The sequence below is a fragment of the Peromyscus californicus genome, unplaced genomic scaffold (assembly GCF_007827085.1).
Source record: "Peromyscus californicus insignis strain IS unplaced genomic scaffold, ASM782708v3 Scaffold_16__1_contigs__length_79575227, whole genome shotgun sequence".
Taxonomy (NCBI): Eukaryota; Metazoa; Chordata; class Mammalia; order Rodentia; family Cricetidae; genus Peromyscus; species Peromyscus californicus.
Genome location: NW_026294458.1, coordinates 28,767,616 through 28,794,676, shown reverse-complemented (window position 1 = coordinate 28,794,676; position 27,061 = coordinate 28,767,616). Strand labels below are relative to the sequence as shown.

General features: G+C 38.8%; 1 protein-coding gene across 1 annotated transcript; it reads right to left on the bottom strand.

Moving 5' to 3' along the window:
- Positions 1–539: 539 nt before the first annotated feature.
- On the bottom strand, positions 540–9,753 carry LOC128111693 (cell surface glycoprotein CD200 receptor 5-like). The gene is made up of 5 exons (XM_052739914.1): positions 9,217–9,753; positions 8,151–8,468; positions 7,791–8,039; positions 1,149–1,266; positions 540–561 (listed from the first exon to the last, which is right to left on the bottom strand). The coding sequence occupies exons 1-5, from the start codon at positions 9,248–9,250 to the stop codon at positions 540–542; spliced, it is 741 nt and encodes a 246-aa protein (XP_052595874.1). The 5' UTR covers positions 9,251–9,753.
- Between the last annotated feature and the right edge of the window lie 17,308 nt (positions 9,754–27,061).

Here is a 27,061-nt window from a genome sequence, read left to right as displayed (position 1 = left end):
TGTCACTTTACCCAAGAAATAATCCTTTTAATTAAAAATAAAATTTTTATTATAGGATTACTGTCTGTATCAAGTGAAGACAAGGTCTTGGTTTCTAGTTAGTAGGGTTCACCAGTGTCTTACCCTTACCCTCCCTGATCCATCCCAACCCCTGTGAGTCATCATACAGTCAGCAAAGAAAATTGAGACACTGGGGCTCTAAACAGTAAGGGGTCTTTCAGTGTTACCTCCATGACACTGGCAGTGCCTTCTCTGGGTTCAACTATAAACCTCTACTAAAGCACAGAGATACTGCTAAAAAAAAATGGTTTCTATTCATGTATTCAATTTTTAATACAAAAGACAACTGTCCAAAAGCAAGCAAGGAAAGAAGGCCAGCTAGTGGCTGATTTGAAGGTGTTGCTTCTCATGGCATCTGACAGTGTAGCATATATGATCACATAAAATGAACCAACGAAGAGGAAGTTGATAGAAGCCATTCCTGGAGGACTTGGGTGGAAGAAATCCATCCATCACAATGAAAAATTGTTCACCTTTTGCTAAGCCAACTTCCTCTTTGGCCTGAGAAACAGGGACAGGAGAGAGTATATGGTCATTAATAGCACATGAGATGGTAAGCACCAAGCTTTTGCCTGTATATTCATACTGCATGACTGCCAGCTGTCACAGGACTTCTGGCAAACATGGAGACATCAGGAACAGGTATGCTGGATGTCAACTAGAAAGGTGACTGCAAATGACTGTTTTCTTGTATTGTGTCATCAGACTAATAGGCTTCAGAAATCTGGATTTTCATTTTCTAGAAATAAACAAAAACAACAAAAAATATGATTAAGCAGGAATGAACAGAAACCCACAGAAGTCAAGAAACTTGTAAATAAACTCATAAAGTTCCAGCAACTTCATTTCTACCACTGATTCCTGAAAGAGAGAGCCAGCTAATTCCCTGCTCAGTTAGATCTGCAGCAAGGCAGACCTTTTGTCAGAGCTGTGGGCTCCATTGTTTAAAAAATCCTGATGCTGAAAAAGGGCTGAGGAAACAACCTTGATGAGTCCATATAACATACTTTCCCAGTCCACTGTGAGCTCAAACTCATGACAATGTTTTCTTTCTAATGAGTCTTAACATTTCAGTTTTCTGTTCCTACCTGAAGGAATTTCTCTTCTGGATGAAAGCAAATCCCATGATGAGCAAAATGATCCCCAAAAGGGAAAGTTTCACATAGAGAATGGTCAGTAAAGAATGCAGTGGCGTGCTGGTGACACCTTTAAATACAGGCAAGGGTAAAAATTCAGGTCAGTTCAATAATAGTTCCAATTAAGCAATAAGAGGCAAACAGCTTTAAAATCACTTAAATCATTCCTAAACTTTTAGAGAATGTCGAAATCAGAAACTCACTTATAATTCAAATACCACACACATATCATTATTTCAGGATCAAGTTTAGGAATAAAGTCTAATTTCTGTGGTTGATAGGTTTTAAAAAATATTTTAAAGTGCACACTATTGTTAATGCTCCCCAGTTATATAAGGAAAACTTTCCATGCAAACCTTACTTCATTTTTATGAAAATATAATTGCATCTTTTCCACCCATTCTTCTTTCTTCCTCCAACCTCCTCCGTGTTCCCCACCTCCCATTGTTTCCTCTCAAATTCCTAGCCTATTCTTCCTAAATTGGTGGTGTTGCCTATTTTTACATAATATGTAAATAACATCTGCTTAGATGATTCTGTGTTGCTTGCATGTGCATGATTTCAGGACTGACCACTTGATATTAGATAACCAGTTAAGGGCCCTCTCTGATAGGAGAATACTTCTCCCCCTCTCAGCATCCCTTAGTCAACTGTAGATCTTTGTCTAGTAGTGTATTAGTTAGGGTTTTCATTGCTGTGAAGAGACACCATGACCACAGCAACTCTTATAAAGAAGACATTTAATTTGGGTGGCTCCCTTACAGTTTCAGAGGTTCTTTCCATTATCACCATGTTGGGGAGCATGGCAGTGAGCAGGCAGATGGGGTGTTGGAGGTGAGAGTCCTACCTCTTGCAGGCAGCAGGAAGTCAAGTGACTCACTGGGTGGTATCCTGGGCATAGGAAACATCACAGCCCATCCCCACCATGACATATTTCCTCTAACAAGGTCATACCCACTCAAACAAAGCCACACCTCCTAATAGTGCCACTCTCTATGAGATTATAGGGACCAGTTACATTCAAACTACCACAAGGAGTGTGGACCCATGAGATTTTCCCCTAACATGTTTGCATCACTATTGATGGTTTACTTGTTTCAGTTTTGTTTAGGCAGCAATATTATTGAGGTTTCATGGGTGAAGCTTTTCTGTCATTTCCAGGAGACACAATGTCTTTTTTAGTAGTCTTTTGTTGTTGTTATTATTAATTATATATTTTACATCCTAACCGTTACAATAATAATAATATATTATTACAGCCCAATACATAAAATTTTTTTATTTCCCCTTCCTCTTGTCCTCCCTTTTCTTTCCCCACCTCCTCTACACCATCCCCCAATCCACTCCTCCCCTGTTCCTGTTCAGAAAGGGACAGGCCTCCCATGGGTATCAGCAAAGCATGGTATATCAAGTTGCCATGAGACTAAGCTCCTCCCCTTGTATTAAGGCTGTGCAAGGAATGGAATGAGGAATAGGTTCCCAAGAGCCAGCCAAAGTGTTAGGGACAGCCTCTGCTCCCATTGTTAGAAGTCCCACAAATAGAGTACAACTGTCACATATATGTAGAGGGCTTAGGTCAGTCCCATGCAGGCTCCCTGGTTGTTGGTGAGACTCTGTGAGTTCCTATGAGTCAGGGTGGTTGTTTCTGTGGATTTTCTTGTGATGTCCTTGACCCCTCTGGCTCCTACAATCCTTCTTTCTCTTCAGCAGGAATCCCCAAGCCCAGCCTAATGTTTGGCTCTGGTTCTCTGCATCTGTTTCCATCAGTTACTGGATGAAGGCCCTCTGATAACAATTGTGGTAGTCACCAATCTGATCAGAGGGGATGGCTGTTTCGGGCTATCTATCCACTATTGCTAGAAGTCTTAGCTTGGTCATCTGTGTAGATTCATGGGAATTTTCCTTGCATCAGGTTTCTGCCTGGTCCCCAAAAGACCCCCTTTCCAGTCATCTCTTTCAATACTCTCCACTTCCACCCACCCCCCAAACCAATCCCTCAAGTTCCATGCCCACCTGCCCCCAGTCTACCTAGGAGATCTCTTCTATTTCCCTTCCCAGAGAGATCCATGTATCTCCCCTTGGGCCCTCCTTGTTACCTGGCCTCTCTGGGTCTATGGATTGTACCATGTTTATCCTTTATTTTACAGTTAATGTCCACTTATGAGTGAGTACATACCATGATTGTCTTTCTGGGTTTGGGTTACAAATTCAAGATGATTTTTTCTAATTCTTTCCATTTTCCTTCAAATTTCCTGATGTCATTGTTTTTAACAGATGAGTAATACTCCATTGTATAAAAATACCACATTTTCTTTATCCATTCCCTGGTTGAAGAGCATCTACATTGTTTCTAGGTTCTGGCTATTACAAATAATGCTGCTATGAACATAGTTGAGCAAGTGTCTTTGTGGTACGACTGAGCATCTTTTGGGTATATGCCCAAGAGTGGTATAGCTGGGTCTTGAGGTAGATTGATTTCAAATTTTCTGAGTCGCTGCCAAATTGATTCTCCAAATGGCTGCACAAGTTTACACTCCCACCAGCAATGGAGGAGTGTTTCCCTTGCTCCACATCCTCTCCAGCATAAGCTGTCATTTGTGTTTTTGATCTTAGCCATCTGACAGGTGTAAAATGGAATTTCAGAGTCAGTTTGATTTTTCATTGCCCTATGGCTAAGGATGATGACCATTTCTTTAACATTCTCTGACATTTGAAACTCTTCTGTTGAGAAGTCTCTCTTTAAATCCATATCCCCTTTTTTAATTGGATTATTTGATTTTTTGATTTTTAGTTTCTTGAGTTCTTTATATATTTTGGAGATCATCTCTCTGTCTGATGTGGGGTTGGTGATGATCTTTTCCCAATCTGTAGGTTGCTATTTTGTTCTATTGACAGCATCCTTTGCCTTACATAGCTTTTCAGTTTCATAAGGTCCCATTTGTTAATTGTGGATCTTAGTGTGTGTGCTACTGACATTCTCTTCAGGAAGTTGAGGCGACACAATCTTATAGTAGATTTCCTGGTCCTGTGGTTCTTGCAGTGTTCTGCCCCCTCTTCTACAATATTCTCTGAGCATTCAGTGTAGGAATTGTGTTGTAGATGTATCCGTGGGGGTTGGACATGGCATGATGAGTGTTCTCTGCATTTTGAACATTTGTGGCTTTCTTAATGTTTTCTGTCTATTACAAAGAGAAGTTTGTTTGGTAAGGGTTAAGAGCCACACTTATTGGTGTTCATAAGGGATTAAGAATTTAGATAGGTGTTATGCTGGTTTAGTGAAGGGCTGTACTAGGTTCATCTCTAAGACAAATGGTCTCACTAACCTTGAGTAGTGGACTAGGTTTCCAGTATCAGGCTTGATTTTCCTCCTGTTGAGTGGACCTTGAATATAATTGGACAGCTATTGGTTGCTGCCAAGATATGGTTATGTTATTGCATCTTAGGGACCAGTCTTGGTTGTCATTATTGTGGTTCTTAAGCTTCATAGCTTTGTGATCCTACCAGTTGCTTCCCTGTTGGGGCAACTTGTACAACACCTTTGGTGACGATGAAAGTTAGTCCTCAGGGAGGAGGTTCTCAGGTCAAATCCAGCCCAGATCCTCTGAGTCCGCTGTCTGAAGTGCATCATGTGAAAATTTTAGTTTTTTGAAAGATTCTCTTTTACTTTTTTTATTTTGAGAATATCATATAATTATCTTGATCATATTTACCTACAACTCCTCCTCCTAACTCCTACCAGATCCACACGACTCTGTTACCCTCACCAAATTTTCATATTTTTTTATAATCCACTGGCTTCTGTTTATGTTGCCCATATACTCCTGGGTTGGGGCCTATGAGGAGAACACCCTAAAAGATAACTGACTCTCTCTCCTCAAAAAAACATTAATTGTCCATAGCTCCTCAGTTGACAGGGCAGGGACTCGGGAGTTCCTTTCCACTCCGTGCTAAAATATTGATTGGCTTCATCTTGTGCAAGTCCTATGCAGGAAACTACATTCCTACGAGCTTGGGAGTTTAGAGACCCTGTCAGGTACAGAAGTTGTTTCCTCTGGTCTCCCCTGTCCTCTGAATTTTACAATCTTACTGCTTATCCCCTTGACCAGTTGAGAGTTTCCACTTTAACCACTATTCACTTACAAAATAACCTTCTCTGAAGAGGCATGAGAATTCAGGTAATATATGGGTAGAATGATACAAATTTAGAGGGTAGTTGGAATGTCTGTTTTGCAGAATAATAGCCTGTGAGCTCCTCTGTTGTGGGAATTCTGTCACTGATCCACTAGCCAATTGAGAGGAGCATTTTGGTCTAAGAGGCAGGGTTTTCACTGGAGTAAGATGTAACCAAGGGAGGGAAGGTTTTTTTTTTTTTTTTTTTTTTTTTGAGTGAGGAATAAGAAGTGATGGGTGCAAGCGGTGTCTTGTGATTCTGTTCAGGTTCCCCATTTATTCCTTAATATTTGTGCATGGATTTTACAATTTAATAAATGATAAAAGAATTATTTAAAACTCCCCATCCATGGGCTCTTGGCCACAATTAAAATACCAGGTACGTGTTTCCTGTGACTTAAATCCAATCAAATAGTTAGTAGCCTCTATAATATCCATGGCATTATTTGACCTATGGATATTATTCACTCATCAGTTGATGGACATCTAAGCTATGTCCATGCCCTAGCTATTAGGACAAGAGCATCTAGAACATGGATGGGCATATATCTCTGTAGTCAGACAACTTGGTATGTTCTCAGGAGTGGAAGAGCTTGGTCATACCATAGTTTTCTGAGGAACAGCCACATTGATCTCCACACTGGCTGCACCAATTGTACTCCCAGCAACAGTACATGAAGGTTCACCATTCCCTACATCCACTCTCTTATTTTACTATTAGCCATTCTCATTTTATTAAGATAAAAATCTCAAAGCAGTTTTAATTTGCATTACACTGATGACTAAGGGTGGTGAACAGTTTTCAAAATATTTCTTGGCCATTTGTATTTCTTCTTCTGAGAACTCTCTATTCAGCTCCATAGCTCATTTTTCAGTTTGGTTGTTTGTTTTCCTAGTGTTTTGGTTTTTTTTAATGACGTGAATATTCTACATATGAATCCTCCATCAGATCTGTAGGCTGCCTCTTCAGTCAGCTAACAGTTTCCTTTGCAGAACGGAAACTTTTTTTTCATTTTTCTTTTTTAAGAAATTTTCTACTCACTCCACATGCTATCCACATACGCAGAACAGAAATTTTTTAATCCCATGAAGTCCCACTTGCTGCTATTTTATCTTATTTCCTGAGCAACCAGAGTCCTATTTAGAAAGTCCTTACCTGAGCCTATGCCCTGCAGTTTACTCAGTGAACTGGCTGCTCTTCTGCAAGTTTTAGAGCTTCAGATCTAGCACTGAGATCCCTGCTCCATTTGGACTTTATTTGTGTGCAAATAGAAGAATCAATTTTCATTCCTCCACATGTAGATAGCCAATTTTCCCAACACCGTTTACTAAAGATGCTATCCTTTCTTCAGTGATGGTTTTAGAATCTTTGTGGAAAATCAGGTGGCTATAGATGCATGGACTTATCTGTGGGACCTGGATTCTGTTCCATTGACCAATATGTCTGGTTTTGTGCTGGTACCTTTCTGGCTTTGCTACTTTGTCTGCACAGCACAGCTTGAAATTCGGTCTGATGATACTTCCAGTGTTTGTTGTTGTTGCTGCTGTTTTCACGATTGTTCTAGATAACTTGTAAAACATAAAACATTGCTAAGCAAGAAGGACATGCTCTAAACATCTGATGAATGAGAATAGTTCTTCAGCACTAGCTCTGGGTCATGGAGAAGTGGGATTAGGATAGTGTCTTGCTGGTTTACTAGGTGAAAGAGTTAGGAGAAAGGACATTTTAGAGGAAAGGAGCAACTGAAAAACCATCTGAGCTTGGCCTTTGTGCTGTTAAGATTGTGTTACATGGTCATGATGATTTGATGTCTTATCAGCAATCCTAAATAATACAGTTTGAAAGCTTCTCTATGAGGAATTAGAAGAACAGCCATCCTTGAGATATTATGAAGCTCTATGCCCCTTCCTCCACAGAGGGCCCTATGAATCTCTTCTGTTTGTCTGTCCCCATGTTGCAGTCATTATAATAAACCAGTAATAGTAAGCAAAGTGCATCCTCAGTTCTGTGAACCATTCTACCAAATCACTGAACCTGATACACAGATGGTAGAAACATCCTGAATTATAGTTAGTTTACAAGAACTGCAGGACACAGATAACTGAAAACTTGTTACTATTATCTGAATGGGTCTGTTGTCCTAGTTAGCTTAACTGTCTACTTGACACAGCTTAAAGTTACCCAAGAACCCAGTACACTGAGGGTGGCACCAATCCCTAGGCAGGTGAGATAGATTTGCACAGGTCTGAGGAGCGAGTCAGCAGCTCCATGGTGTCTGCTAGAGCTGTCTTGGCTTTCCTCTTTCCTCCCCTAAGTGGCATTTGGCCACAGTATTTGCACAAACATAATGAAATTAGAACATTTATCTTTCATGGAAGAATATGTTCAATATCAATTATTCTTCTTTTTTAAAGGATGCTCACCTTGATTCAGTTCTCTGGACAGAGTTTGGTTGCCGGTCAAATGGGAGACAAAGCAGAACACAGCAGACACATTGCTCTGATCCCAGTGGCATGTGCTCCTGACAGTCACGGTGCCATTGCTGTGTGATTCATTCTTTGTTTTGCAGTCCCCATCTGGAGTCCAGGAGATCTGAGCAGCCGGCTTGCCTACAGTCGCCTCACAAACTGCAGTTCTATACTTCCCTGGAGACAGGGTTACTTCAGGGGGGACTGTGGAGAAAGAAGGGAAAAAAGATTCAGTCTCCTCACAAATTACAAAGTCATTTGTTTCTATCTAAAATCTAGTGACCTGAAATACCACAATGTGACATTGTTGCTTACCTAGAACTTTCAGGTCATGTCTCTCTTGGAAATGCCCATCAGATGTTGCTATCTGACATGAATAATGCCCATCATGATCGAGGGCCACTGCACTGATCTGAAGGTCAGGACTCTGGTCAGGTGTGGAGGCCCAGGTGATTCTCCTGTCTGTACAGTTGGTTTCATTGGTCTCCTTGGTCTCTACTCTGTAGGATATTCTGCAGGAAGGTTGGTTTCTTAGGATTATTTCCCATGTTATTAGTACTGCTTTTGTCAGTGGAATAGCAGGGCAGCAGAGCAGAGCCTTTGTACCCATCTGCACAGACGCTGTAATGTTAACTGGACACACACACAAAGAGAGAAGAAAACCTGTGTTAATCCATCCACAGCAGCATGTATGAAGTTACACTAGAGCATTGCTTGGCTAATGAATGCATTCCAGAAATATCAGATTTTTCTCACATTTCTACTTTACGTATGTTCACTCTATCAGAATTAAGTACATCACTTACCTTCTAAAGTAAACATTCAAGGCCTGTGGGCTACATAGATCTTGCACAATAAAACCTCACACTGCCTGGACACTAACTTAAAGAGTCCATGAAGGATACAAGTTTGCTGAGTGGTGATTACTCAACAAAGTTATCTGTTACAATCACTGTGACAAAAAAGTCAATAATGTCATCACTATAAAAGGAGCAGAAATCTCTGTGAATAAGCCTTGCTTCTGATAAACTTTGCATTAACTATCTCAACTATCCTGTTTCTATGTCACTTGCCTCTTTGGGCAAGAATGACTCAAGTTATCACTAATCACGTCCAGTAACGGTCATCTCATTAAATGACAAAGCATTCTTCAACACAGACCTGGGAAGATGCTAAATTCATAGCGTTTTTCCCTCTAAGACAACTAAGGTTTAGAGGCAATTGTTCAGGGTCCCTCATATCATAACCAGGGTCCCTCTCATCAGCAGATTCTTCCATTTATCTTGAATCTGTCCAGCAGCCAAAGCATTAGTTACTGTTTCTAAGGAAGGTCAATTCTCCATTTCCGCAGTGTTGTCCACAAGATAAAGAAGAGTAGTACCTTCTGGCAAAGGACATGAATTTTTCTGTGCCATTTGATTCCCATTCACACAACTTGACTCTAGAAAATATTTAAATAAGAGCGCTTTAATATTTACATGATTTTCAGATAATAATTCCAAGTTATATCATCACTGATATGTCAACATCTTCAAAATTATATTTATAAGATATGAATTAATTAATCCCCACTTAGGAGTGATCTTATTTTGTCAAATAGTTTGTAGGGTAGCCCTGCCTTTCTTCTTCTAGCCCCTTGCTAGGTCCAGTGTAGGCATACCACATGAGCTGACTTGATTAAACTTCTTTCTACATATACCATCCCCTAATTAAAGACATTTGGTCCAGTAAAAATGAACACTTCACACAGACAAAGAAACAGAGCCACTCTCAAGAACTGTAGAAACAGAAGCACAAAGAGTTCACCCTCTCTCTTTCTTCTTACTTTCTGCCTTGAGAATGAACAACAGAAGTGAAGCAGAACAGAGGTAGGAACAGGGTATGTGTCCTTTCCTCTGTCCACTTTCTTGTTATACAGTTCCTGGAACCTATTTGTATTCCTTCCTTGAGTTCTGTAGATTCTCAGATTTATAATAGTCTCAAGCCAGGTGTGCCAACACAGAGGTTGGAGGCAGGAGAATCATGAATGTCAGAGCAGCGGGCCTCAAAGTGAATTTGAGGCTAGCCTGGACTACATCGTGATACACTGCTCTAGAAAAAGAAACAAAAAATAGTCTTAACTTCAAACTTGGTTTCTTAAGAACTGATCTGCAATATTTCATGCTTTCCAAGCAACAATTAAAGAGATAGGAAGGAAAGAATAGAACTATTTTGTTATCCTATGGTGTTTATACTACTATGAAGTGCTAGGGTGCTTTTTTTTTTTTTTTTTTTTTTTGGTTTTTCGAGACAGGGTTTCTCTGTGTAGCTTTGCGCCTGTCCTGGAACTCACTTGGTAGCCCAGGCTGGCCTCGAACTCACAGAGATCCGCCTGGCTCTGCCTCCCGAGTGCTGGGATTAAAGGCGTGCGCCACCACCGCCCGGCCGCTAGGGTGCTTTTTAATAGTAAAATTGGACTAATTGTATGTCTCAACCAAAAGCAAAGAATACCTATGCTAAATAACAAAAGATAGAACAAAAGTACAGAAAATTTTCATATGAAAACATAAAAGGATACAAAGAAAAACAAACCAGTCATTTGCTGGAAAATGAATGGAACTAGAAGGCATGCTATTAAGCGGAATAATCCAAGTACAGCAAGGTAAGTTACACATGTTACGCATGTGAAAGCGGAATACAACCCATGGACCTGAAAACAGAAGTGGGTTACAGTGGACTGGAAAGGAGAGGGTGCTGGGAAAGGGGAGGGGATGAAGATCTGAGAAGAAATTTCTTCTTTCTTTCCTTTCTTCAGAATAGAGGACATAGGTGTAAACCACAATGCTACAGCCACATGATTTTTTAATTGAAAGTATTTTTTTCACAAAATAGATTCTAATTATGGTTTTTCCTTCCCTGAACTCCCCATAGATCCTCCTGCCTACCCAAATGCTCTCTCTTATTAGAAAACGAACAGCAGCCATCTAAAAATTAATGGTAGTAATAAAGTAAGATAAAATAAAGACAAATAAATCAGAACAGGACAAAACAAACAAACAGGAAAAAAAGAGCCAAAGAAAAAACACAAGAAACACATACAGACACAGAGACACACACATTTGCACACACAGAAATTCCATAAAAACACAAAGACAGAAACCATAATATATGTATATAAAAAAAAGACCTGTAAGGGGAAAAAATGCCCAGGCAAAGTATTAGGACACCAAAACAAAAATAAATAAAAACCTCCAAAAATTCCATTGAGTTTATGTTGTGTTGGCTGGGCATGGTGCCCACTCTGAAGTGTGGTTTGTATATCCAGTGAGACTCCACTGGAGAAAATCAAATTTTCCTTTGTGAGGGGTTATCATTAGAGATAGCTTCTGGGTTAAGAATAGGGATCTGTCCACTTGCTGTTTCAGCATTGGGACCCCATGTGGCATAGACCTGTGCAGGCTCTGTGCATGTTGCCACGGTCTCTGTGAGTTCCTATGTGTGGCAGTCCCTCTGTGTCCAGAAGGCATTGTATTCTTAGTGTCTTCCCTCCCCAAACGCTCTTGCAATCTTTCAACCTCCTCTTCCACAGAGTTGAGGAGGGATTTGATGGAAACATCCCATTTAAGACTAAGTTTTACGTTTTTTCTGTGGTAACATGCAGAGTACCTTTCAGTAACATAAATACTAGGTGGGGTTTTTGGGGTTTGAAGGCTCTAGGTAGGCAGGAACTCAACTTCTCCATGTTCAATGAGTTACATAGATGTTGTCTTCAGCAACAGAGCCTTACCATCAGTTTCTGGAGATCAACCAACAGCCTTGGCAATACAACCACCTGATTTCTAACAAAGATGCCAAAAATATGTATTGGAGGAATATAACCTTGTCAAGAAATAATGCAGTGGAAATTGGATATCCATATGTATATGAACGAAAGCAGATTCCAATTTCTCACATCTTATAGGAATCAACTTCAAATGGAGCAAAGACGTTAATATAAGGTCTGAAGCTCTGCTGCTGTGTGGTTTTTTGAATGAAAATGACCCCATAGTCTCATAAGGAGTGGCACTATTAGGAGGTGTGGTCTTGTTGGAGGAAGTGTGTCACTGAGGGTAGGCTTTGAGGTTTCAAATGTTCAACTGTGCATATGCAGAGGCAAGGGCAGGGATACGGATGTGGACATCTTCTGTACCGTCCACTGAATTCTTCTGTGAATCTAAAATTGCTCTTTAAAAATCTATTAATTGCCGGGCGGTGGTGGCGCACGCCTTTAATCCCAGCACTCGGGAGGCAGAGCCAGGCGGATCTCTGTGAGTTCGAGGCCAGCCTGGGCTACCAAGTGAGTTCCAGGAAAAGGCGCAAAGCTACACAGAGAAACCCTGTCTCGAAAAACCAAAAAAAAAAAAAAAAAAAAAAAAAAATCTATTAATGTCTAAGTTTAATTTCAAAGTTAACCCCAAACAAAAATTTTGGAAAGAGCAGAACAGAGTATAAACTACTAACTTCTCATTGTTCAAAAGTATTCTGGGCTAATCTATGCTACAAACATTGCATGAAAAGAGTTTTAGAAACGCAATGATTTTTTTTTAATGATTGCATTCTTGAAATTGGTACTAAATAAATAATTTCAGAATGGAAAAATTGTCAACACTCAAACACAAAGAAAATAATCTAGATAATACCATAAAACACCCTTCTCTGTGGGGGAAGGGCCTATGGAGCCAGGTGCTTGTAAAGCTGGCCAGCCAGGGAAAGTGTAGAAGGTGGAATCCAAGTGATTTACAAAAAAATATGATTGGGGCTTCAGGTCAAGATGATGTCAGTACATGAATTCCCTCATAGACAACACTAAATACTGTGGACTAGATGTGTAATTGGGTAATCTTTAAGCTGATGGCCCAATGGGGCATTCTCCCCCCCCCCCCTCCGCCCTTGTTTTCTTTATGCTTTAACAGGAGCTTGTTGTTTTTAAATAAATGAGTCCTTGCCTTACTTGGCTCCCTGCTGCATCTGATTGTCTCCCTGGGAAAAAGGGAGGCTGGGGAACAGGCAAGCAGCAGCACTTACCTTTCCTTGGTTCCAGGTCTCCCTTCTCAGGGGACCTAAATTCCCTGTGGGACAGGACCCAACAGTTCTCAACTTGTGGGTGGCGACCCTCAGAAAACATATACTTCCAATAGTGTTAGGAACACCCAACCATAAATTTATTTTCATTGCTACTTTATAACTGTAATTTTGCTACTGAGCAGTGTCTCAGTTCCTAAGGCCATCAGAATTATGTGTTTTCTGGTGGTCTAGACCCACAGGTTGAGGATCGCTGCTTTAAAATGTCTCCCCTCCAAGTACTAACCAGGAGGGCCCTGATCATCTTACAAGATCAGACAAGATCAGGCATGTGGAGGGTGGTGTGACAGTAGCAAGAAAATCATGAATTTCAGAGTAGCTGGCCACATAGTAATTTGAGGCCAGCCTGGGCTACACTGCGATACACCATTTTAGGAAAAGAAACAAAAAATAGTCTTTATCAACTTCAAACAACATTTCTGAAAAATTGATCTATGATAGCCACATGCTGTGGTGGTTTGAACATGAATTGGCTCCAGAGGCTCATATATTTAGGTGAGTGGTCGTTAAGGGGTGGCACTATTTGAGAGGGATTATAAAAATCAGATAAGCAATTTAAACAGACCTATAATCCCTATTGAAATTGAAGCTGTCATTAAAATTCTTTCAACCAAAAAAATAAATAAATAAAAGCCCAGGACCAGATGGTTTTAGAACAGAATTCTACCAGACATTCAAACAGAACTGACACCAATACTCCTTAAATTATTCCACAAAATAAAAACAGGAACATTGCCAAACTCATTTTATGAGGCCACAGTCACCCTGACACCCAAACCACAGTGATTCAACAAAAAAAGAATTACAGACTAATTTTCCCCATAAACATAGATGCAAAAATACTCAAGGAAATACCCTCAAACCAAATCCAAGAATACATCAGAAAGATCATCCAATATGATCAAGTAGGCTTCATCCCACAAGTGTGGGGATGGTTAAACATAGGAAAATCAGTCAATGTAATCAAGCATACAAACAAATTAAGAGAAAAAAAACCTACATGATCATTTCATTAACTGCTGCAATAGTCTTTGATAAATTCCAAAACCCCTTCATTATAAAAGTCTTGGAGAGATAAAGGATATGCAGGACATACCTAAACATAAAAAAGGCAATTTACAGCAAGCCTATAGCCAAAATTAAATGGATAGAAACTCAAAGGAATTCCGCTAAAATCAGGAACAAGGCAAGGTTTTCCACTCTGAGCACACCTGTTCAATATCGTATTATCAGTAGATGCCAAAGAAGTTTGATACAATCTAACACTCATCTGTAGCCAGAGTTTTCTCCAGTCTCTCTCAGCCCCAAGGTTCCATAGCTGCTTATAAAATAATCATTCAGAAGCTTAATATTAACTACCAATTGCATGGCCTATGGCAGGCTTCTTGCTAGCTAGCTCTTATAACTTGACCCATTTCTATTAATCTATAAGTTTCCACATGACTGTGGCTTACCAGTGTTTTCACATCTCGCTTCTCCTGGCAGTGCTGGCATCTCTCTCCCCTCTGCCTTTCTTCTTCCTGTCTCTCTCTTCAATTTCCCACCTAGCTATAACCTGACTTGCCATAGGCTAAATGGCTTTACTTATCAGTCAGAGAAACACGTATTCACAGCATACAGAATGACATCTCACAGCACTTCCCCTTTTCTGTCTAATCAAAAAGGAAGGTTTTAACTTTAACAGTAAAATTACACATAATAGAACAGTTATCAAGCAAGAATTACAGTTGCAATATCTAGTCTGTTTGTATTTGACAAAATAAAGAAAATTATCTATCCTATATTTGTGAGTCTAAAGTCTCATATCTAATTTATCTTTTAGCATGACTAAGGAAAACTATAATTATAACTATCTAGTCTTCAACTACATCAAAGACCCTAGAAGGATATAATATTACCTAAGTAAAGAGGAAATGCATTGTAAGCAACTTCCAAAATTCTGGAAGTGACAAAGACAGCTGCCTGCCTGGACAGTCATCCAGAGTTCCTCTGTAAAGTTGGAGCATCCATCTTCAGCCAATAAGTCTAGAGTTTTTTTAGTCTCTTCTCCCTGTGTCCTGTAGAATATTTGGCAGTCACCTCTGCAAAGAAGGAACCTGAAGAACCATTTCACCCCATTTTGGCAAAGTCAGTGGTGATTTTCCTATGAGTCCTGCATGTCCAGTTTATACAACATATTATCAGCAGTCCAAAGGCAAGAGCAGCCCCTTGCCCAAATGGCTATTTTTGCCAAGAAGAAGATAAACTCTATATGGAGTATGTTCAATGCCCATCCTCCTCTCTGAAATTGGTGCTGCCAGGAGCAGATGTGTCTCATTGTCCAGAAAGTCTAAGTTTTTAAAACATTTTTAATGGCATATTCTGTAAGTCTTTGAAGTGTTTGAAGATTACCTATTTGTCTGAAATATATCTTTGTATACCTAAAAAACAATTAATATGATTATAAGTTTGATTATATAGGTGATTAACTATTAATCTGTATTTCTTAATTGTAGATAACAATTCCAAATGAGCTGTACAAACATACCTTAAACAAGAATAAAAATATACATACAGTATAACAAGATTAACTTTAAATTTGTATCAATAAACTAAAATCCATAGCATTGTAAAACATTTCAAATAATTTGTTGCCCTTTAAAAGTAGATTCAATAGTCTACCCTTTCATCCTATCAAATCTATATCATATTCTTTTTTTCTTTTTGAAAGAGATTGTATTTATAATCAGCCTTTAAATAAAAATAAATATTTCTAAACAATTTTGTGGGAATTTGGGTGTAGCTTCTCATACTACTTCCTGCTGGTTGGGGGCGCTGTCAATCTTATGGGGATCCTGAGAAAATTTGAGATAATGGTCAAGTCCTGGGAAGACCAGCTATAACCTTTGTTGATAGGTACCATCTTTTAAGGTTCAGGAGGTCTGGCTTGATCAAATCTGATCCATCTTAACCTGGAACAAATCCATAGCCTCTTGCTTCCTGTGGAAACAAAAGCAGAGCTTCCTTTCCAAAGCAACATATCCTTAGATCCAAATTTTGAAGTCAAGATATCTTTAAAATACACATATTGGTTTAACTCGGCAGCCTTTACAATTAAATGTCTCTCTCCAGTTAAAAATCTCAACGATAATATAATAATATGCATTATCCAGATTCTTTGTGTAATTTCTATCCATACGTGGCTTAACTTTTGTATTATTCTTATTGTCTTATTTTTAAGACTTTATTTTTTAAAACTATCTCTTTATAAAACTGTCTATCTTCCTTTTCTTCTCTCTTTCAAGGCTAAATATATTTTTTCACATAATGTAAAATATTTAGAGGTTTATTCTATCTGAATCTGCCTTATTCTAAACCTATAATCCTTTTCTGGCCAGGAGAGACTTTAAAGTGTTAAGTTGCATGGCTATGACAAAAAGTGGCAGCCTTGGGTGCTGACTCTGCCTACTTCTGCTTTCCAATATGGTGGAGGTACCCAGGACAGTCATGCTTAACCCACCAACTCTGGGGTCTATGTTGCCTTCAGGCAGCATGCAGCTGGCTCATAAACCCTTTTTGTCTATATGAATGAAAGCTAAATCTGCCATGCAGCATGCTGCACAGCTTGGAGACACCTCTGTCTACCAAGGCAGCAATCAGCCATGCTGTAGGTCAAGCCTAAATGCTGCGGCATCTCTGTACCTTGATGTCTCTATATCTCGGCCCACATGAGACATGAAGTAGGAAGCTGTTCTTAGCTCAATTTTAAAGTCTCTTTTTAAGCTCTCTCAAGTTTTAGGTGGAAAGTCGAGCCAACAAGTTAGAAAGCCAAATGTAGCTGGAGTTTTCTCCAGTCTCACCCAGCCCCAATATCCCACAGATGCTTAAAAAATAATCATTCAGAAGCTTAATATTAATTACCAATTGCGTGGTCTATGGTAGGCTTCTTGCTAGCTAGCTCTTATAACTTGACTCATTTCTATTAATCTATAAGTTGCCACGTGGCCATGGATTACCAGTGTTTTCACATCTTGCTTCTCCTGGTGGTGCTGGAGTCTCTCTGCCCTCTACCTTTCTTCTTCCTGTCTCTCTTCAATTTCCCAACTAGCTATAACCTGGCTTACCATAGGCTAAATGGTTCTATTTATCAACCAATCAGAGCAACACATATTTACATCATACAGAAAACATCCCACAGCACTCATCCATGAAGGACTCCCAATAAACTATTCAATCACATTAAACACCAGATTTGAAAACCAGAAAGATAATTTGAGTAAACACTTCACAAGAATAAAAATGGTCAAATGGCCAGTAAACACAAAGAAAGCACTAGTAACTATAAAGGAATGCCAATCAAAAACCCAGTAAAATAATCACTACCTACCTAGAAGCATGAACAGAATTAAAATGACTGGTAATATGTGCATGTGTATGAAGTGTTGGGGGTGTTGACTTTCATTGACCTGTGCAGATCTGTGTCTATAGAACCTGAGATTTGAAGACCTTGAAGGATGGAGTGGACTACAGTCTAATGCTGTAGACATCCTTACTTCAGTTTAAGTGTACTTTCATACATGAATGTAACAAAGAAAGCAATGATCCAAGGAAGGTTGCTTGAACTCAGAAAAACATGTAAATAATTCCCAGTAAGCACATTATAAATATTGGCAAAGCAGCCCTTTTTCCCGAACTGGGTTCTGTAGCTATAATCTGACATACAACAATAAACATGTCATATAAATTTAATGTAAATGTTTTAACACCAGATGCACAAAAGCACATGCAAGAACAATCCAGGGAACATAATGCTCCTGAGGTAAAAGGCCCTCTGACCTTCCTTGAGCCTCTCTCACAGTTCCTCAAGGCACTGTTCACCACGGTCAATCTTTTAACCATGTTCCCACGGGTAGTTACAGGCATTACTGATGATGATGTAAAATGCCATATAACTAAACCAAAAACTTCTGGTGGTAAAATATTAACTATACACAAATGGGAGAGGGGAAGGAAGGAGAAGAGAGAAGGAGAGGGAAAGAAAGAAACTAGAGTCTGTGTTAATAACAGAAAAATTATTCAAAAAATGTTACTAGTCACTTTAAAAATCACACAATGTTAATTGTCATGATGTAGTACATATGTAGTAATGAAGCTTCAAACCACATGAAGCAAAATTTAACTAAATTAAAGAGACATGCAGATAGTTTCACAATCACAGATGATGGTTTTGGCACATCTTCCTCAGAAATGGATTGAGCAATCAGAACTTTAAAAAGTAGTATAGACATAGGATATATTAATAACAGTATCAATTATAGTGACCAAAGAGACATTCATAAAACAATTCCAATGTATATAATGTGTATTTTTTCAAGTGACCTAGATACATTTATCAAAGTTGATTTTGTACTGGATTACAAAACAAATCTCTACATTTAAGGTTAGGAGCCAGCAATGTCTCAGGATATAAAGACATATGTAGCCAAGCCTGGGAACCTGAGTTTGAACTCTGGAACCCACAAAGAAAAAGAGAACAACTCCTACAGTTGTCCTGTGACCCCACACAAATGCTATGACATGGACACAAACATATATATATATATATATATATATATATGTAGTTTTTAAAAATTTGAAAATGGTTAAATTAACCTCATATAAAGGCCTCTCATGCTTTCTTAACTGTTGAAAATGGATCATTAATGGTATACTTTATGTCAGACTTACATTTTTTACATTTTGAAGTAGAAGGAAACACACTGGTATTTTTGTATTTGAGGAAAAATCAATTTACTTTCACACTGATCAGTCTTCTTAGGAGCTGTGGTTCTCCTGAAACAGAACTAAGACTAGAGTTCTATCACCTTAGCCGGCAGACTGGCCTGTCCCATCTTTGTAGTGGTAGTTCACAAACTATGGTCCTTATCTTGGCCCCTCTTTCCGCTGGCAATGTCCAAGAGCTTTACTTCAAATGCTTTAAGACAGACTCTGTAACTATGACACCAATTCATGAGCTGACCCACTTCCCCCACTTCCAGGCCACCTTGTCCCTGTTTCTCTTACAATAATGGAGGACGGTCCCTTCCTGCCTAAGTTCAGTGTCTCCACTTTACTCTGGTTCCCACTGCTTCCCTCCTCAGAGATTTTTCTAGTCTTTTGTTTGTTTGTTTACGTTTTTGTTTTTTGTATGTGTCAACCTTAAAGACAGGACAAGCAAGAAGTCCAGTAAAATATTTCTTTTCAGACAGTCATTCATCTTCAATTTCATTATAACAAACAATAAAATAATCTACTCCATGGAATATTTTTAGAAAACCTGCTTATTAAAAATAATCAGCTTTACAGTAACCTGAAGAGTGTTAAAGTGGCCCTGTTAGCCTGCACCAAATGTGTATGTCTGTAACGCCAGGAGTCAGAAGGTTGAGGCAGAAGGATTATCATAGTCCTAAATTAGCCTGAAGAATGGTTTCATTTCCTAAAAACCTCAGAATGTCACACTTACCCGGCACCAGAATAGTGATGGAGATCAGTAACCCCAAAGCCAAAGTCCTCCTGAAAACATTCATCTGGAGTGGTTTCTACTTAAATACAAGTCATCATGTGGATGGATGGACTCAGTGATCTGTCCCTCGATGTCAACTGTGCTTGTGCTCAGTTCACCAGATTTAAGGGTGACTTTTCTTCCTCATTCATCTATCTTTATCTTCGTCTCCGTTCTACGTGCTGCTGGATGATTAAGCCTGCACAGGAAAAATTGGCAGTAATGTTTTCTGAGTGATAAAGAAGCCAATGCTTAAATCATTCATTCTCTCACGATATTCAAACATTAAGATACACTTTATGATAATCCTTGTAGTGAAGTTTTTATAGAATAAATCACATCTTGAAAAATGAGCAAATACTGTGTGTAGAGTTGATGAATCTGTACATCTATACGAAATTGGACAAGTATTTGCAACGTTTCCAAACCAAGATGCTGACATTTTGCTACTCAGAGTTCCCGACATGCTCTTCCTTGGTTTTCCTTCTCAAGAAGCAAACACAGCTCTAACATCTATCACCATTTGCTCATTTTATTGGTAACTGAGCTCCACATAAATGAAATGCATTGCTGAGTTCATCCCTGCATACTGGTTTGGACTTACCAAGGAATATATCATAATTCATTCATCAGCTTCTCCATGAATTTAAATTGTTCTATTTGGTGGCTAGCATATATAAAGATTCTATGAGAATACTTGATTTGCACAAGCTTTTTGGTCTCTGTGGCACCCATTTTATATTTTCACAAATAAAGGTGATGGATCATAGGATAATGTGACTTTAAACAAATACTTCCTGTCACAGGTTAACTTGCCTGTCTGCCGCCTCCTTTATATTTTAAAATTGTGTATCAATACTTGAGAATGTGGCCTTATTTTTAAATGAAGTCATTTCATCTATAAGTAGTGAAAATGAAATTGGGATAGTTTAGGCCTTATAGTCCAGTGTAACTGTTATCCATTTGTAAAGAAGAATGGGCATAACCATACATACAGAGAAACGTTCATGTGAACACAAAGGCAAAGACAGAGGCGTATTTTTTCTACAAGTTAAGAACCAACAAAAATTGTCATCAGGTCCCCAGAATCTAGAAAAAGGCAAAGACCAGATTCTTCCTTCCTGTATTAGGAAATTTAGAGTCCTGTGACGACAAACCACAGCACGAAAGCACTTAGAGAGTTACTTACTTATAACTCCAAAAAAGAGAAAGCTGTTATGCAGGATCACAAAGGCCTTGTTCCCAACAGCAGGGTAACAGCAAGCTGGATCTGCAGGGGATGGCTCATGTGTGAAAAGCAAGGGGTAGGGGTGAGGAGTAGGCCTGCAGGGTTGTCTAGTGTCAATAACCTCAAAAGATCCTGGACATGGTTGTCTTTAGGATAGTAATTCCCCCACTTATTAAAAATAGATTACTTTCTCATACAGTATATCCTGATTTCAGTTTCTCTTCCCTCTACTCCTCCCAGTTCCTCCCCACCCCTGCTCCCAATCATATCCACTTCCTTTCTGTATCTCACTAGAAAAGAATAGGCTTCTAAGAGATAACCACAAAACATAACCAAACAAAATGTAATAAGATAAAAGAAAAACCACCACATTGAGGCTGGACAAGGAAATCAGCAAAAGAAAGAGTCCCAAGAGAAGGCACAAGAATCAGAGACCTACTTGTTCACATATTCAGAAATCCCATAAAAATACTAAAATGAAAGCTATAATATAAACACAGAAGACCCTGTAGCCTTGTACTTGCTGCCTCAGTCTCTGTAAAAAAAAAAAAAAAATTGAATCATTTGCAAAAGTTATACAGGGCCCAAAAGAAACCGTCACTGATTTCTTACAAAGATTGACTTCAGAAGTAAGTAGAATGATACCAAATTCAGAAGCTAGACAAATATTAATTGAATCTCTAGCTTTTGATTGTGCTAATGCACAATGCAAAGGGGTAATTATGTCATTAAAGGAAAGATCAGCACCCTTGGAGGAATGGATCCAAGATACAATCAATATTGAATCTTATGACCATGATGATGCTTAGATAGGAGAGGTGACTTCCAGAGGTTTGAAGAAAAACAGTAACGTCATGTTTCAATTGTAGTAAACAAGGTCATCTAAAAAGAGACTATAAATAGCATTCCTAGAAACAATGTTTCTTTCTTTTTCAAGGAATAATCCCAATAGAACTTCCCTCCTTTCTGGATTATGCCGAAGGTGTGCCAAAGGCAGGCACTGGACTAATGAATGTAGATCAGCAAAGGACAGACAAGGTAATTCTTTGCCTTTGCCATCAGGGAAATGCCCTAGGAGCCTCTCAAAGGCCCCCATGTCAAATCCCATTCATTCTTTTCCTGTCATCCTTGAAGAAACTCCTTCACAGAGCAATTAAAGAACCCAATGTCTATTGTAAAAAATAAAATAAAATAAAATAAAAACCGTACTGCTCTGGGTGATAGAACAGCTGAGGAAGAGAGAACAAACAATTCAGGAGAAACCATAAGTCAAAATTGATAAAGATTAGATTTAGAACCTCCCTGAAATTAGGTTTGGGGAAGGGTTTTGTTTTTGTCTTTCAGGAGAATGAAGGGTAAAGAAGCTGAAGAACACTGAGCAAATGAGACAACTGGAGAAAAAGGGCAAATCATGCAGGAAAAAAAATGTCTCCAAAAAAAAAGTAAATTGGCCTATTGGCATATCACATATCTAACAGGATAAAATCTCATAAATCTTCCTAACTGTTTGTTTCTGCTGTTCTCTACAGACACATAACAGAAATGGTCTTTCTGTAGTCTGAGTTCAATTAAAAAGTAAAGATGGCTTTGGAGATGGAGTGTGGCTCTCTCCTTCTCTAAACCCAAGATGCTTGTTAAAGGGAACTGCAAGATCTCTGTATCATGTCAGATGTGGGACATGGACATGATATGGGACAGAAGAAAACCAAAATTAAGGAACTATTCTATTGCTACTAATCTCATGATCCTTTGGTTTTATTTTGACTCTTTAAAACTTTTCTTAAGGCATGAATTTTATATCAAAATCTATAAGATTAATATATTATTTAAATTTTTATCATGATATTAATGGTCATATAGAGTACTAATGCTAGAAAAAATGGCTTCATCTAGCTTCCTGTACATGATTTCAGGTTTGAGTCTCTATCAGCTTTCTGCAGTGAACCATGACCACATCTAACAGCAGCCTTTGATGTCTCCAAAAGGATGATGGGTCCCCATAACAATAATTCCACAAGAACTATGATAACACCACTGGGCTGACAGACACCATCCAAAGATCGGCTTTGGACTACAAACTTCTCAGGACAATTTCCAAATGGCTAGCTGAGATGATCCAGCCTCACAGACTACACTAGTCAGGACTTGAGACAAGACCTGCACTTTCCCATTATTCAGAGACTGAACAGCAAATAATACAGCTACCTCTTCGAGGACTTGACAATTAACCCAATTTTTTTCTTTTCAGGATCCCCTAAAAATGCCTTTGCCCCAGACAGCAGGAAGTAAATTTAAGTACACAATGCTCACATTCCCAAGAGGTGGGGTGGGTGGTTTTTGTTCCTTCAATGGGTTATGGATAATTATTGTTTAGGGTGGTTGGTTACAAGTTGTTATTGACAATGGTCAGGAAAAAAGCTAAACAAAGGAAATTAGATTCAGGGTTCTTGTTTTGGAAAGAAGAAAAGAGGTTATAGATATGATAAAATAAAAAGGTAGATTATTGAATCTACTTTTAAAAAGCAACTACTAGCTTTAAATACTTTACGTTGGATTGGATTTTTGTATATTGTATACAAATTGTGTATATTGATACAAATTTGAGATAATTTTGTTAGATATGCTATACATATATTTCTACTCTAAGAGTAGATTACTTAATCTACTCTGAAAGAAAAAAATGGATATGATAAGATAAAAAGGTAGATTACTGAATCTACTTTTAAAAAGTAACTACTAATTTTAAATATTTTACATTGGATTGGATTTTTGCATTTTATATACAAATTTTGTATATTGCTACAAGTTTGAGATAAATTTCATAAATTTCATTAGAACATACTGTGCATACACTTCTAATCTTGTTCAAGGTATTGTACATATACAGCTCACTTAACAATGTAATGAAAATTTCTAGTCCATGAAAGTTATTATTATAAACTAATTAGGATATAAAGAAATGCAGGTTAGTAGTAGTTAGTCATCTACTGCAATCAGACTTGTAGTCAGGTTAGGGATGTTTTCAAGGTCAAACAGGGATATATTTTAGATAGACAGGTCAACACTTCAGAGATTTACAGAATATGGCATTTAAGATATTTTAATAACATAGATTCTTTGTTTTTATGACAATGAGACATGTTTATTACTGGCAACACCAATCTATTTCAGAGAAGATGATGGGCATCAAAGAAACTCCATATGGAGTTTACTTTCTTTGTGGCAAAAGTTAGCCACTGGGCAAGAAAGTGCCCTTTGGCTTGACTGCTGACAGTATGCTATCCAAATGGACAAGCAGGACATAAAAGAAAGAACTGCTGAACCTTGTCAAGACAAGGTAGGAAGGCCCTTCAGAAAATCCTGCTTCACAGAAAAGTCTGTCACATTTGTTCTTTTATTTGGTTTTGTACTCCTCTGGTTTTGTTTCTCTGTGGCTTTCTTTAGCTCTTTAAACATATTCAAAATGCTTAAACTAATTTTTTTGATGATTAGATAAGTTCTCTGTGTTTCCTTAGAGACATTTTCTACTTCCTCTTTCCCTGTATATAGGCCATGATTTCCTGTTTCGTTGCCTTCCTCATTTTTTTTAATTGTTAAAAACAAACATTTGCATATTATGTTATAATGCAGCTGCCTGGAATTCATATTCTTCTCTCTCCCTGGGGTTTTTGTTGCTTGTGCTCAGTACCTTTTGTCTAGTGAATTTTCTAAATTGGTTTTTAACGTTTATACTCCTCTTTATTTATGTCTGCCTACATGTCTGTTTAGCTTGCTAATCAGCTACTGATCTGACAATGATTTCTGTAGACAACTCCATCTCCAGAAAGCATTTTCCAGCCTTTGCAAGTGGGCAGTGTCTCTCTTAGTCACTAGAGAGTTTACATGTGTGCCTGATACTTCACTTCCTACTTGCTTTCTCAGTTCCCAGCCTCTTCCTTTCCATATTTTTTATCTGTCTCCTGCTTATCCTAGATTCCTAATCCCTCACCCACAGAGCTACCTGTAAATAGCTTTTTACAATGCTATTTAGGGCTGATTCAGTCCTGGGATTGTTCTAAAGTAGAAGCAATAAAGGCAAGGCCCTGAGCCAGCTCCTCAGAGAGCCACCAGACAGGTCAAATGCACAAACATAATTATTTATTTTTTATTATCATACAAAGAACTACATTTCATTTGTTTTGTTGTTTCCCCCTCCCTCCACTCCTGTTCTGTAGTCATAAGTTTTCCTGTGTCCTGCCCGGCCTGTAGTTGAGATGAATCTCTCCCATCTGTATCCCACAGCTGCTTGGCCCCAAGTAAACACACAAACGCTTATATCAATTATGAACTGGGTGGGCCTATGGCTCAAGCTTCTTGCTAGTTAGCTCTTATATCTTAAATTAACCCATTTCTATTAATCTATAAGTTGCCATGTGGCCGTGGCTTACCCATATTTTCACATCTTGCTTCTCCTGCCAGTGGCTCACAGCGACTCTTTCCTCTCTCCTTTCTCCTCCCACTATTTCTCTTGGATTTTCCCACCCTGTTCCATCCTGCCCTATTGGCAATAGGCCAATGGAGCTTTATTTATCAACCAATCAGAGCAACACATACTCACAGCACACAGAAAGATATCCCACAGCACTCTTCTTCATCCTCTCTTTTACCCTGCCACCCCCAGGAGGTTCCTTTCCACTCTCATGTCTCATGTGACCCCCCACTCCACATTCTCAGTACTGCCCGTTCCCTTCCATAGTCTCCTATCTCTACATACTCACAGTCATGCCCCCTTATTTACATACATTTAAACATTAAAAATCAGTTTTTGTCTAAGTTACCTTATTTAATATACCACTTTCCAGATCCCTACTCAAGCAAATTTCATTTGCCTTTGTAGTTGAATAAAATTCCATTGTGCATACATGAATCATTTCCATTACCTTCATCTGTTGGTGTACATCAAGAACCATTCCATTCTTTGCTATTATGAATAATTCAGCAATAGACACGGATATGCAGATACCTCTTTGTTACGATATTGACTCCTGTGGACATATGCCCAGGAGTGGTATATCTGGGTCATATGGCAGCTCTACTTGCATAGGAACCACACCAGTTTACACTCTCTTTCCCACATCCACTTCAGCATTTGTAATTTGTTTATTTGATCACAGTCATTCTGGCTGGGGATGAGATGGAGCCTCAAAGTGGTTGGATTTGCACTTCTCTGGTAGCTAAAAATGAAAGACAACTCTTCAAGGAAAGGACTCTTGAGCCTGCTTCCAGTTCAGTGGTCACTAGCCAGCCAGGAAGGGAGTGGTAGGCAGGTGAGTTAGGATGCCAACCCCTCTCTTCCTAAAGTTCAGCAGCCCTCTTCTCATTGTTTAGACTGAGTCTCAGAGTTCTGAAAATGTGAACTGGGTACAGCTTAGTTGTTGCCTGGGTGGAGGGACAGAGCTTCGGGGCTTCTGACCCAACCATTTTTGCTGATGTGACCCAACAGATTTACTCTTAAATGGTTTGGGGTCATTTCTACACCACAGTTCCTGACAACGACCTGCATTTTCCAGACCCCTGCAGCCCTGCTGACCTCAGAAGCTAAACTCTGCTATTTATATTGAAGATAGGTAAACTATCTCCTACACGGAAAATGTTCATTTTCAAGGTGACAGCCTTTCGCCACAGATGCCTTTGCCTTCTTGTTGAACATCTCAAGTTCTCTGGTCTCTGCCTTCCTTCACAGACAATCTGCACCATCGTCCCCCACTGCTCTGGCCAGCCCTTTGACCCTTCCTCACCTGCTTCTCTAAGACACACATTCAACACTTAAATTTAAGTTACCCACATGGATTTCCTGTTCGAGCTGATGTTATCACAACTATTTCCACCACAAAATACAAGCATTTCAAGTAATAGAATTAATTGCATGAGTAAAAATACCACATATATATATATATATATATATATATATATATATATATATATATAAAGCAGATAATCAGTTAGCATCATGTGATCACTTGAGGTTGTGAGACTCAGCTTAGCTTAGAATACACTGCCCTCTGTTCATCTCTCATCTGAGCTACATATAAATTTGCTCAAATGCTGCAGGTTCTATGTCTTCCTAACTTCTGACAAAAATAATGTTTGACCTGTTATTGATAATGATATGTTAGAATTTGGTTTGTTCCTGGGGGGTTGGCTTATTTTGTTCCTCTCACTCAGAATGAGCACTGGCCCTGTTGACTCTTCATTGTCTGATCTCACCATGTTTTAATAAACAACATCACAAAGAGAAACAGACAGACACTGTGAACCAAAATGAGCACTATGAGATTTCCTTTATCTTACCTGAAGATCTGTAACAAAGAGTACAGAACTAAAATAAATAAGTTAATG

Coding starts and splice junctions, on each gene's coding strand:
- LOC128111693 (XM_052739914.1), bottom strand. CDS start 9,250: ATGGCACAGAAAAATTCATGTCCTTTGCCAGAAG. Junction 8,040..8,150: donor ACATGACCTGAAAGTTCTAG/GTAAGCAACAAT, acceptor CTTTCTCCACAG/TCCCCCCTGAAGTAACCCTG. Junction 1,267..7,790: donor GTCCAGAGAACTGAATCAAG/GTGAGCATCCTT, acceptor CTGTATTTAAAG/GTGTCACCAGCACGCCACTG.